At 40.2% G+C, this 14,366-nt stretch overlaps 1 protein-coding gene across 6 annotated transcripts in view; it reads right to left on the reverse strand.

Annotated features, from left to right (window-relative positions):
• DIP2C (disco interacting protein 2 homolog C) overlaps positions 1–14,366 on the reverse strand; it is a 308,876-nt gene that overhangs the window by 88,345 nt on the left and 206,165 nt on the right. For all 6 annotated transcript variants that reach the window (XM_015617879.3, XM_033520375.1, XM_033520383.1 and 3 more), the window contains 2 exons: positions 6,703–6,794; positions 2,797–2,907 (listed from right to left, as the gene is read on the reverse strand). In XM_015617879.3, the coding sequence (XP_015473365.1) occupies positions 2,797–2,907; positions 6,703–6,794 (203 nt within the window). The remainder of the gene's footprint in view (positions 1–2,796; positions 2,908–6,702; positions 6,795–14,366) is intronic.

Genomic DNA, 14,366 nt, shown 5'->3' on the forward strand with positions numbered 1-14,366 from the left:
AATAGAATAGAATAGAATAGAATAGAATAGAATAGAATAGAATAGAATAGAATAGAATAGAATAGAATAGAATAGAATAGAATAGAATAGAAAAATTATATATATTATAACATTATACAATAATTGCTGGTCTATTTGCTAGTTCACATCTCTGTCTTCCAGAAAGCAACCCAAAAAATGTCTACTGCCAGAATGTAATGAAGCATGCAGAAAAGAGAACAAATAATGGGAAAGCATAAAAGAACAGTCTAGGCCATTGTGTGATGACAGGAATGACATCTTCCCATGGATGCCAGAAGCAATCCACTGCCATTTGACCAGGCAGAGGTATTCCTTCTGGGACTACTCAGAACACGATTTTCATCTCATTGTTTCCACTCCAGTTGCCTTTCCATATAAACAAATGCAAAGATATTTGCAATAGTATATGCTGTGAGATTGGATAGCTTTATTTATAGTGTATAGATCACATTGCTTTTTTAACTGACATCACTGTTATTGTGTTATTAATTTGATATTTAAACATTGGGGAAAAAGATAAACAGTCTGAGTTTGTAGATATTCCATTATATAAATATATATCTATACTCACACATGTGTAAGTGTATATTTATATATCCATATAGAGACACATAATTAAAAAAAACAAACACCCAAGAGGTACAGCCAAATTAGGGAAAGTTATTCATTTGACACAGAGTATTTACTTGGACAGCTGGATTTTATAGTTTACTGGATGGATGTGGTATCAGATGTTCCAAAAGAAATCAAATTTACACCTATCTATGTGCTTTAAAATATTATTAAACCTCAGAAAATAGTAACAGGGAAAGACAGATTTTTTTAACCCTCAAAACCATGTCGCTTCTTTATTTTTTTCATGAAATGAAAGTGGATTTACCCATTTGAGCACTCTGTAAGATCTTAAAATGTACATACTCTGCTGGTCTTATTTTGTTGATGCATATAAAATCTCTGTTTTTTATCAAAATAATGCACTGTGTTATGCAACTACCTCAGACTAAATGCACTGCCCTTGGATGTGAAGGCATGATGAAAGCCCAATGCAAATGCTTCTACAAAAACCACCATCCTCGTTCTACAGCCATCTCATTGCTCTCAAACACAACATTTTACAAATGAAACAGTATAACCCTACTCCCCAAAGCAAAGGTGGTTGAGGTCCTATCCTGTTGCATGGCCTTTCCAACTCACCTGTATCTTTCCTCCAGTCCCAGACAGTTTAACCTGGGGCACATCCTGTCTCCTCTTTCCCTTGGTCCTTCCTTCTGCTCAGTGGCTCTCAAATCTGCTCAGCTGGATCATGGTCTCTTGTTGTCTGATCCACTCCCCTCCTCCATCTCTCTCTCCTCCTGCACCAGTTTATCAACTGCCCCTTCCTGCTGCTCCCACCCCTTCTCTCCCTGACACCTTCTGGTTTCACCATGGCAGGGGCCCATCACAGATGTTGGCTCGAGAAACGTTGAGGTCAACTCATCTGCCCAAAGGTGAGGAAGGCTCAGGCAGGTTCATTAAGGAAGGAATCTCCAGATATGTTGAGCTGTTAATTGGCTGTGTGAGATGTCCAAACTGCAAAGTCTTTGTGAGGGCTTACAATCTTGTTTTCATGGCTTTCATTTGAAAGGCAGGGTTCCTGTCCATGAAACAAAGATTTGAGCTTCTGCTCCAGAGTACTCAACACTGGAACACTTTAAAGAAAAGCCCTTGACAACTGAAGTATTGAAAATGTGACCAAAGCAATACATTTGCTCAGCTGTTTCCTTGGAAACATCTCATGGCTTCAGTCAACATTTTCCAAAACAATTTACTTTTTAAAAAGAAAGGTTGTAAAGATTAAAGAACTTTCTTTGTGTGGACAAGTCCAGACCAAATAATTGAAGTAAGGCATTATTAGCAGTAGCTAATAAAAACGAGATTATACAAGGGCTATGTGGGAGCAGCCAGACATGGTAAATTAAGGGGATGTGACCAAAACAACCCTTGTAATTAATAAATACATTTTACTGTATTTACCGCCTTCAAGGCATACATCCTCAAAAAACAATGTAGGTTCTGCAACATCTGTGTAAGTGACCCAGCTGTGGCTCATCTCCACCACTGATCCCCCTCCCCTCACTGCCCCCAGACACTCCTTCCAGCTGGAACTGTCCTACCTGTCTCCTAACACTTCTCTGGGATACGGGGTTGTATCTTTGAACCAACACTGATTTTGATTAGCAGTGGTCAGCTTTATCTATCAACGTATGTTCTGCAGCAAGAACCCCTGAAATGAATTTGTTCAAGTGCCGCCCTTGGCAGGGGTGACCATGGTGACAGAAGCTTTGGGACACATATGCACATATAGACCCAGGAGAAGGCATTTCCATAACAGCTTTGAAGTAGCACACACAGCACCAGTGGCATTATAACATAGCTTGGGTTGCAGAGACAGGTGGAAAATCAGCAGTTGTTGCCAATGATTCTTTGTCAGTGGCCAACACCAGAAGGCTTTAAAAGGCAACAAAGATAATCCATCTACGACTGGCAGAGCTGTTCTCTTGAAAAATTTTCCTCTCATTTTCCATGCAGAGACCTGCATTTGCTGAAACTGCAAGCACATTTTCAGATTTTCAATCACAAAAAAGAAAGAACTATATATAATTCACCGCACAATCCTGGTATCCTCAGATTCAGAGCTAGCCAACCACAAAAATGTACTCAAAAGCTATGTTCAGTTGTGATTTATTCTGACGTATGTACTAAAATGGATTATAGAGAATAAAGTCAGTTCCCCACCTTTCTTGTAAGTGGCACTTCAATAGGGACGGGGACAACTTCCGCAAGCAGGCAGCCATAAAATGCCACCATGAAAGCAGCAGGATCATTGTTAGGAAACACGAGTGTTACCTGAAAGAGAGAGATGTACGTTAAAAATGCTTTATCCTAGATGTCAGATAATGATAATTGGAGTTTCCATGCTTCCTTTTGGATGGAGATGATACCAGAGCACTTCTAAGACAGCTATTCAAATGCCTAATGACAGATGAATGAGGAATCAGAAAGAATTTATTCTGATAAATATTCTTTTTATGAATATTTTCACTCAGGATGTAGTTAAATATTTTCATGCTACATTGTTTCCTACATTGACAATACCTTTCATCTGGTTCTGAATTAACTGATTGCTTTACTGGAGTTAAATAACCTAAGTAAAATGGAATTAGAAGGATTTTAGATTCTAATGTAATAATTTGAAGTTACTGAAACTGACGTGTACCAGTGACCAAATCAAATTATCCAGACCTACATGTCATTATGCCAATCATTAAAACATTTCTTTGTTTCCCTACACTTTGCCTTGTACAACAGTTTAATTTTAGGACTGTCCTGCTGTCCCAGCGTAAAATTTCTATGTGCAGTGTGCACACAAAAAACTGGTAAGTAGAAGCACACGTCATATCCAGAGATGGCTGTATCATCTAGCTGTGGATTTGTTGCCAACCTAGCTGTGGATCTGTTGAACTTAATAGCTTCAGGGCTAGGGCTGGGGAATTATTTAGATAAAAGAGTGCCCAAACCAACCATAAATCACCAGAATGTTCAGTAGGTGCTGAGCTGTGCAGCTTAACTCCTATGGGCCCTGCCAGAGGCAGGACAACATCTGAGATCCTCCTAAAGCTAAGGGAAAGGAGAAGGGAGGGTTCACAGCCTTGCTGAGGATCCAGCCACTTCTGAGAGCCCACAGCTCTTGTTGCAAGGGCAGGGAACATTATTGCTCTCACTGGTGAATGACCCTAAGGCTGGATCCTCTCTTCAGTTTTGTTTCATTTCAGTCAGATGGGCATTCTCAGCTCATGTCCTAAACAGCTGTGACACAGCTGGTAACTCCTGCACAGTCAGCTCCAGTGGCATGCAAAGGCATGGCAAATGATTCCAAACCTCTTTCCTCTGGGCTCACACACAGGACAAGGTTGTATTATCACCCTTGCAATTTGCTGAAACTACTTAGCAGCTCTTGAGTTTTGACTGCTTCAACATCCACTGGAGTTTTGTTGAAATAAAATGTTCCATGTATGCTCCATGGTTCAATTACTAGAGATTGTGTTTCCAGAATTTTCACACGGCTTCAAGGATAGTCACCTTCCATATACCAACTTGATTTATTCAAACTAGAAGAAATCTAATCAGCCTTGTCCAGGTGGGTCCAAAATATCTCTGGGCTTTAGGCTGAAGACTTTAACATCATAATTCTTTAGAGTCAGAGCAAATACACTGCTACTTTATCTGCACACTTGCACATGAAACAATCCAAGTGCTGGAGATGGCTGTGCAGAGCTTACTATGTGCAAATGGAAATAAAGGAATTTTGCCAGGTGCATGGAGGGGATGGTAGAGATTGCTGAGCCCAGCAAACATCTGAAAGATCCCAAAATATACTTTGAGGGTTCTTGGGTTTTGCATTGGTCTTTGCTTACACAAAGGCAGTGAAGGTTTGGCTGGGAATGTTTGAAAAGGAGCTGACAGAAGTGAAAAAAATCTCACCGAAATCCAGTGGGAATGAGGCATTAACTTCCTCTCCAAAAAACATTAATCACTAACAGACTTGTACCAAATAAATAAATAATGCATGTAAAAGCAGAAAGGGATAAGGCTGAAGGAACAAAATCATGCAGTGTATATTAGCAGATGAGAATCTGGTTAGCTAGTAGATATTTCAGAGAGCAAGATTAATTTCCAGGCAGCTGTCTGGGGTGAAGCAAGGTTAAATTTCTGAAGTTACTGTAGAAGGCAAATGCACTTTGCCATACATAATACCAGAAACAGGGAAGAAGATGCAGGCACATTCATTTATTTTTTGGCTCAGAAGAGTGAAGAAGAAAGAAAGTGAGGTAATGGTAGTGGTGAAATGCAGAGATTGTATTGACAGAAGGTGTTTTTAAAGGGAAAATATAAACTATTTTATACATATCAAAATAAAGAAACAAATACTCTCATTTGGAAAAGACCAGACATATGTGCCTGCATTTCATTTAGTATTTAAAACTGCCTTTAAGTGTTGTCACACAACACACATTACATAGAATAAAGTCACCTTCAAAGAGGTCAGAATGGTTTTTTGTTATTACAACAGGGGTGTAACAGCCAGAATCAGCCTAGAGCACCAGCAGTGCTGTAACACCTCATTTTCAATGTGAAGTTGCCTCAAATGATCACGTTCCTGTTACACAAGGATGTCAGGCAAGATGTTTTTATGAAACAAAGCATATGTTTTCAGCACTCAGCTACAAACATTTGTTTCACTCTAATCTAGGCTGATTTATTTTAGATGAGCTGCAATTTATACCTTACATGTCCTGTACTACCTAAACTTCCAGTTTTCATCCTGAACTATCCACAAATCCTTTCTTGCCAGCAACAGCTGCAGAAAATGACTACGAAGATGGGCAGGCAGCACACAGTAAATAAGGAGAGGCACATTGCCCATATTTGAACTTCATTCTTTTGGAGCTTTCTGGATGGACTGTTTTGATGTGTACACTTGAATAACTTGCTGCTTCTGCTGTTGCTTAGAGACATACTTGTAAGTCAAGTAAAAGAGAGTCTTCAGATCCTAGTCCTGGCTGAATGCCACTGTAGGAAGCAATTTAGATTAAGCATCTAGAGATCCTTTAGTTAATTTCTTTATGATTTATTTCAATAAGAAACACAGGAAGGACTGTCACTTTTAGGTTTTTTTCTCTTTCTTTCTTCTGGGAAGCACTAATTCATGCTCTCATTTTTGAAGCCCTAAGACATGTGTAATACAAGCAGACATGTTTCTCACATGTGGCACAAGAGGATCAAGTGAACCAACAGTTTGAGAATTGCTATCAGATGTTGGAGGGGGAAAACTTAATCCCACACTCACAACTCCAAGCACTATAGCAAGACTAAAATTTGCATTTCTGACAAATTTGTTCTGGAATACCCATTCCATGGCTTAGATCCAAACTGGAGTGGGACCTGTGGAATTTTCTATACACACTGGCAGAGAAAACGAGCAGCAGGCTAAACCAGCCTTGGCAGTCAAAGGGGTAGGTGTGTAAGTATATTAGCAAAACCCTAGGATGTTCTTGTCTTCATTTAGCATCTTCAAGTGCTACCTCTGCAACTCTTGCTCTCTGTGGGCTTTATCCATCTACTTAGATTCAGCCTCTAGCAGTAGCTGCATCAGACTTGGAAGTAAGAATGGAAATATTCTTTCTGTTACCAGTCAGCATCATTTATTTATTCAACTGGCTGCCAAAATGTGCTGACTTTGCTTGTCTTTGTCCTCCACAACACTTCTCTTGTTTCTACCATCTCAACAACTACAAAGTCATTAGTAAGTTAGTTTTTTATCCACATGATACCTCCAGGCTCCATAAGCAAGCTTTTTCTAAACAGACGGTTGTTCAATGACCAAAAATCACTTTCCATGGGAATGTTTATTGTTGATGTTGCCACAACTTCAAGTCCAGGGGGTACCTGCTCACTTTACTTATTATGTGGTTCAAAACATGTCTGAATGATCAGTCTTAGGGAGGAAAGAGCCCATTTCAGCACCCTGTCCTACAGCCCATTATTTCATTTCACTAATTTCCTCTGAGCACCCCAAATACCTCATTCTCTCTTTGTCAATATTGGATTTGAACTGTTACAAATAATCATTGAGATACTTACCCTGTCTCCAGGTCGTACCATTGGTTCTTGTTTTGTGCCTAATTTATGTAGTATATTGTAAGCAACCTTCATACTTCTGGTCCAAAGTTTGCCTATTAACACAAATTTTTCAAAATTAATATAAAAATTATTATGTTTTACAAGATTATTAAAGAGAAAGAATACCTGAGAAGTCGAAAACACACAGTAGGAACATTTATATTAGTTTTCCAACTAAATATGATACCACTACTGGGACTAGTGGAAATACTTAAATACTTATCAGAAGTTTTCTTTGAACTTCTTTTTTTAAGACAGCAGTACTTTAAAAACAAAAAGAAAAGTGAGAAAGCTTTCTTTATGGCAGAAGTTTGTTACTTTGGAGGAAATTGTATTTTGACTCTGAAATTGTTAGAAGGGGCTGGTACATCATCAGGTCCAGACATCACCCTAACACCTTAGCTGCAGAAAGCTGGACACGGTGCATTTCAGCACAGGCTGACCTCAAGGGTATGTTCAGGTTTCACCACAGCAACTCTCTCACCAAGGAAAAAGGAAAGGAGTCTCAAGAAGCAGAGGCAAAGAAAAGGAAACCCCAACAAACAGAAAACACCCCACAGCCAAAGGGGCACACTGAAGCAGCAGGGACCCTCTGAACCTTAGTACATCCACATTTAATCCTGGACCTTCTTCCATTCAACTTGGCTTTTCCTTCTCACCTGCTCCCATACCCTCCCTTCTCTGATTCCTTTCACTTGTCCCAGGTACTCCTCCTTACTGTCTCTCTTCTCCCTTGCTTCACCTTTCCAGGACTACTCTTAGCTAATCCTTACCAAGTCCCCCACCCAATACTCAATAAAGAAAAATTATCTCACCAAGACCTCTTTGCCCACATAACAGGCCTTTCAAAAAATCCTTCAGGTGATCGGCATCTTTGCTCTTCCAGATGCCCTTTGTTTAGAGACCGTGTTACTTCCATGTGAACAACACCAAGTTTAACAAGCCCTTGTGCTTGGCTGACCCCCAGGTACTGTCTTTAAGCACTATTCAGTCTGACAGAAACAAATCTTTAATTCATGCCCACCAATAAATGAAACAATAATATGTTCTGACAATGGATTACCTATGGAGTTCAGCAGTTCAGGCTCCCAAACATGCAGTATTGCTATTTATAACTATGCCAAGCAGTTGCTATAATAAGTTCCTCTACATCCTGGTTATAAAATGCAATACTACTGAATCATTTTTAAGTTCAAATCCAATGTAAATATAAAGTATGATGAGAAGGCCAGATTTTCCTTTTATCCCACTTAAGGAAAATTGGAAGGGTCACTGCTGCTTATTATGGAGAAAGTACTAAATGCAATTATTTCTTATGAAAACAGTAATATTGTATCACCAAACTATGCTTTCCAAAGTCTTTAATTTATTAAAATTACTCTGGTATTTACATGTTGAACTGTCTTGCAGCTCAGAAAGGAACACAATTCTGTTTCACTGGAAACTCAGCACAGATACAGGAATATGCCTGCAGGATTAACTCTCACAGAACTATGACAGTTCTGCAGTTGATGGAAGACAGTTCCATCTGGAACTGGAGTTCAGCTGGAGACAGTTGTTTAAATCATCCCTGCTGCTACAGTTAACACTTGAACTTGACAAGTGAGTAGGATAAAAAAAAGATGGCTTAATAAGCAAATATTCTTTTTCATAAAGTTTTTCAACATTAAAGCTTTACTGGCAATAAACTTAAAAGAGCAATTAGTAATGATACAGAATATTGGAGGATGGAAATCAAAAGCCTGGCAAAAGTTCTGAATTGCAAAAGAGAACCATCTTTACACAAAACACTTTTAAATTTGAAATAGACATTGAAGAAGCTGCTGTGAAAAGTTACATCTGAGCTATTAAGATTAAATCTGTTAAAAGTTGTAAATTTACATTTGTGACATATTCACACTAATTTTTCAACTATCACACGTGCCATCAAATATATTCTTTAAAATCTAACGGCTAGTCATATTACAGTATTTAGATGCATTTTTTCAGAGGTATGCAGTACAATCCTCTCCACCTAAGAGTTCTGGATAAATGCCAAAATTAAATTCTCACAAAGAGAACTTAAGAAAATTAAAGGATTTTAAATAAGTTTAAACACATTTTGTCAAGATGCTCTTTTATTGCCAAAATTTTATCTCATCTTCTAAGACACAGATAATATAAGACTGCCTTCCTAAATCCTCACCTTTCTGTTTGAATACACTTTGAACAGCACAAACATGGCAATAATATTTTCTAGTGCCCAGAAAAGACTCAAATTCTCTGTTACTACAGCCTTTTCCTTCTCTATTTCTGCTATGATACCAACCTGTGTTTAGTATCTGAGGCACACACATACCTCTGAGTATGAAACTATGGAAAACTGGAGTGAAACAGCTTGCTTGCATTCAGCTGGGAAGGGGCTGGAACAAAAAGACCCTACATGCTCTATAAAGTCACTCCAACCCTTGCAGGCTCTGCCTGCCTTCAGCTGCTGCCAACTTTGCTCCAGTGTGGGCTGCCAGGGACCCCCAGGCACGCTCGTGAGCAAGCAGAGCATAGTCCAGACAGATCTTGAACTCAATTGTTCAACAGGAAGACTGTAATTTCTCTAGCAGGGTGTATAGCTGTGTTCCAAAAAAGTAAATTAAAAAAGGGCCACCAAAGGAGCAGTAATCCAGAAGCTGGAGCTAGGAATGTATGGATGGTCAGGACCAGATCAGTTGCTTCTGGATGGGGCACTAACTTCTGACCAGACGTGGACTGAACCATGGGTTTGTTTTGTCACCTTTGCTGCTTGCCCTCTCTGACCTGACACCAAGAGAAACACAAAGGCCTCCACATCTGCAGGATAACAGCTCTGAGAAATGGAGGATGTCATAAAGAAGGAAATCTTTGAAGTGCTTCCTTCCTCGTTTCTGCCTAGGCTGCAATTCAGAGCAATTCTTCCCTTGCAAACTTGAGAGATTAGATGCTGCTGGGAAAAAAGCCGATTGCTGAAACCTCTCCCACAAATCCCGATGCTGCGGCCTTGCGGTGACCTCCACACAGTGGCACATCTGTGCTGCGGGAGTGGGAGGCCTGGAGAGGAGGCCAGCTGTGCTCCAGCCAAGGCTTTCGCTCTGAGACGGGGCTTAGGGCCCATCCTCGTGAGGGATAAATCGCTTCGTTACACGGGCTCCAGAGGAAATCTGTTTGTTACCACGGGGGATACGTCCCATTGTCCTCAGCCCGAGTTCAGTGTCTTGAAAACAAGACAAGCTCAAGTTGAGCTGCCTTGAAAACGGGGGAGGGGGAATGTAGGAAACCCAAGCAACAGCTTCATTTGGTAGTGAGTGGAGCAGCCCGTGTCCCAGCTCAGAGCCAGAGCTCCTCTTTCCCAGGCATGCCACAGGGAGCTCCCTCAGCCCTTCCTGCAGCAGAGCACAGGTGCCCGAGCCTGGAGCTGCACTGCTGCTTCCCTGCTCTAAACACCAGACCCCGTGAGCCCTCCTGCTCCTGACATTCTTGTCCCCATCCCTACTGCAGCAGGGTCCTTCCAAACAACATTCCTACCCACCACACCAGCACAGGATTTGTGCCTTCAGGCCCTGATCTCACTAGACAATTTGTTGCATTTAAAAAATGTAGGATTATTATCTACAGAAGTGTCCAGTGGTGTTTAAGGCACGAGGGTTCCCTCTGGAAGGGGCCCAGGCTCTGCAGACCCAGTGCTGGGACTTTCAGTCACACACACATATCGTGGGCACTAGATGTTTAAGAACATGAATAACCCCTCAGTTTTCAGGGCATAAAACTATCTCCCATACAAAGCAGACTGGTAGAACTCCCCTATCTAGTTTTGGAAAACAAAACCCCAGCAACAGGCAGCTGATGCACACCTTGTTACTACTACAATTTATTGCCTTGTTCCTACCTCCCACTGAACTGTGGTGCTGCTTTCCAAAATCTTGTATAATTCCAAGAAATGGTAAGAAACTGAGCTTTTCTGTCCATCTATCATTGCCTAACTTATAATTGCTTATTTACTGAAATAAATCTTCTAAAGGTTTTCACTTAGCCACTTCTGTCACTTTGCCAGAGTGCTGCTGCCAGACTCCCATGCCCTAGCAGCACGCTTCTGCAGGGAGGCCTTTCAGGTTCTTCACACACTTGCAAACTGAGCAGAGAGTTCCCACTGTCCAGTGAGTAACAGCAAGCACCACTCTGCCTGTGAACCCGAGCCATATCCGGCAGACATCACATATGCAGAAATGCTCGGCAGGACAGGATGGAAAACGGCATCTCGCCTTCTGGCAGCTGTGACAAACACTCTTAGCACCCATGTGGAGCTAGTCCTTTTTCTCCTGCCACTGGGGTTTTGATTTAGTTGAGCAGTATAAACTCCACAGCAGAAATTATATGCTTTTTTATTCAGTCATCTTTATTTTTAAGTCTACTCAGATGGCAATAAAATTTAGCAAGAGAAGGTAGATAATACCCTGTCCCATCTGGTTAAGCAACACATTATGAAGGTGAAGGAAAACACAAGGTGTCAAAAAAACACACAAAAAACGATCTGTTAACAAAAATTAGGTGTTTTCCACATGACACTGAGGTAAATCCCCTTCCTTTTCCTTTCCAAACCTGTAAAAGGACTAAATGTTTGTGTTGAATGTAAAGAAGGTTTTAATAGAAAAACCGTATCAGGGAGAAAACTCAGAAAACAAACCACACTGAATTTTCTAATCATCTTCAGGACACTCTTCAGAACCACACAGCACTAACTCAACAAAACCAAACCAGTAGTTGCTTACCAATCTCCGTGCACAGCAACTGCGAGACTGTCAAAGTTTAACTGCAAATAATTTTGTCAAATATTCATTTTCTCAATACCACAATAGAACATTCCTTGTATTAAATAGAAACAAGAGCATTTATTTAATCTAGTGTGAATGGAAAACTTCCTAATGCTATGCAGGTAAAGGGGCTTTTCTTTTGCTTTGCAAAATAATAGTTGCAGTTTTACTACTCTGGTAGTAATCCTTTCTTCATGAACTCTTTAGATCCAGCCTAAACATAAAATGAAATTGTTGTTTTTTGGGATACAAAATACCCAAAAAAAAGAACAAAAATGTTCTGCTGCAGAGAATGAAGGACTCTAGACACAGTCAGAATAGAGGCAACCTTGCTAATTACAGTGCTTGATATTGAAGTCTGAATCATATAATACAGTAATTTTCAGTCTTTTTACTAAAGAAATAAAGGTTTAAAGTACTCAACAATCATAAGAGTAATATCTGTCTGGGGGTTTAAACCATGACTATTCATACTTCTGTGAGTCCTGAGTTATTTCAGAGATAAGGTTGTGCAGCTACTTGGTCAGAAGCATCTTGAATCTGTCTCTCTCCTGCTGATAATTCCTTGTCTAGGATATTCTCACAGAAAGGTCAGGAAAGGGTGCACATTGCACACCAGGTGCAGAATGGCTTGGGGTTGGCTATTTTTGGTTGTTACCTTTAAGGTATGCCAGGATATCTCTAGTATGAGCAACATCACCTCTGCTGAGGCAGGATCTCTTTGGCCCCAAAATGTTTACAGTTGCTTAAAGTTATTTTTAAAATCAGCAATTAATTTGCAAACAAATGACATTTGCCAAGCATTTCCTTCTCCACAGAATCCAAATGGAAGAAATAGTCCTCTGCCCAGAGAGTCACATCTGCTCTTTTTTATGAGCCTTACTGTTTCTAGCGGGCATCTCATGTGGGAAGTACTACATCAGAGCTACTGAAATTTAAAAAAATATGATTATAGATAGTGTTAGATAAAGGAAATTAGATTCTTTGACTCAGACAAATTTAACTGGTACTCATTTTGTTGTTTTTAACAATGGTTACAAAAAGAAGGCTCAAAACTTGTACATTGCTAAAGTACTTTCAACCCTTTACTTTTTCTCCAGCCTTTCTGGTTCTCCTTAGAAGAGTCACTTTAACTAAGAAAAGTAGGTCTAATATCATAAGAACTATATAGGATTTAATTGTCCTTTATTCAAGTTTCTCCTCTAAGAAATCACCAAGCGCTTCATTATTAATGTCCAAACCAGATGCCTCACTACTCTGATTAACTTTGTCTTAGCCAGAAATTGTCTTTTCTAGTCAGAGTTCAGACTCTCATAAAACCTGATAAAGACGTATTTCCTTCCCATATCTCAGACATTTCAATTTATGCATATTCAGTGATTTGATTTATAAAGGGATTGAGAATAACTAAGATGTTCTCCACTTAAACAAGTTCCCAGAGGAACAAAATATTTGAGAAATAAGTAATATTCATAGTGTTTCATTCAGCAGAAAGAATTTAAGAGTTTTGAGTACATTAAATAAAGATTACAGCTGGGGCACTGAGAAGAACTTCAAGAGCTGAGGCAAACCGCTTCAAACACTTGCTTGAAAAAAAGGATCAAGTCTGCAATTGCAGACATTTATTATATTTAAAGTAATCTGAGACATGTGGAAAAATCCAGTCCTGACATGCTATGAAGACAAGAAGCTCAAAAAACATGCTGAAAAAGACAGGAGATACAAGGCATTACAAATTTGATGAACTCCTGCAGAGAAATGGGAGGGCAGCAATGATTTTAAGCAACAGCTGGAAGAACAACTTCTTTGAGCTGGTTCCCCTTCTAGTCCAGAAGCCCTTCACAATCTAGACCACTCACCACCCAAAGCCACACTAACACATATCCACATCAGCACCCTGAGGGGCAGAAATCCATCCCAGTATACCACACAAGGTGGTCCCTGCAACACTGATCCACCACTGTCTGTCACAGCAGATCATAGCTTGGCCTCTGGTCTGAGCCCTCAAAGGTGTCTCTGGAAGGGACAGCCAAGGAGTTGTGAGGAGGACGTTGGAGAAGTAGAATTTTGTGGACTCTCAGAGCTCCTTTTCAGCATGCAAGACCACCAAGGGCAAATAGGAAAGCATCCTGGATTGATGCAAGAGGCCAGCACTTTTCAGGGCCAGAAGAGAGCCTGATGTAAGAATCGAGACCAAGGTCACAGATGGGATGAGATTTCACAAAGCAGACGCAACAAAAGGCCTCAATTTGAAAAGATTTCCTCCTGAAACAACCTGCAAGGTTTGGACTCAGAATGTCTGAAAAATGAAGAAAGAAACAAATGTCTGGGCTGTGTATGGTACTCTAGTTAGAGCCCAAGAGATGGATGGGAAGGCAGTATTGTCTATAACAATCTACTAAAGAGGAGGTAATATGTACTTGGTGCTAGGAGCATTAGAACTCCTGCTTAAGATGGGCCTTGATCTAGCTGATAGCTACAGAGACACTCCGGGAAATCATCTTGGAAAGGTGGAAAAAGCGTGGAATAAGCAGGCAAACCTGCAATTCACCCACGCAGGAACAAAAAAACTGAGAATTAAATCCAAAGACATCAAAGAGAAGCCGCCTCCTAACTGGAAGGTTGGTGGATAAAGGAAGACGATTTCCATGAAGGTGGTGTGAGAAGAGACTGAAGCAAAAACTACATAGACGTAAAAAAAATTAAGAGGAAGTGCAAGTGATGACAGCATCTCAAAAACCAAAACTCTGGAAAATTAGAATTATTCTTAAAGTTCATGAATATTTGTGAAATATATGAAAATTCCTG

This window comes from Parus major, chromosome 2, assembly GCF_001522545.3.
Source record: "Parus major isolate Abel chromosome 2, Parus_major1.1, whole genome shotgun sequence".
Classification (NCBI taxonomy): domain Eukaryota; kingdom Metazoa; phylum Chordata; class Aves; order Passeriformes; family Paridae; genus Parus; species Parus major.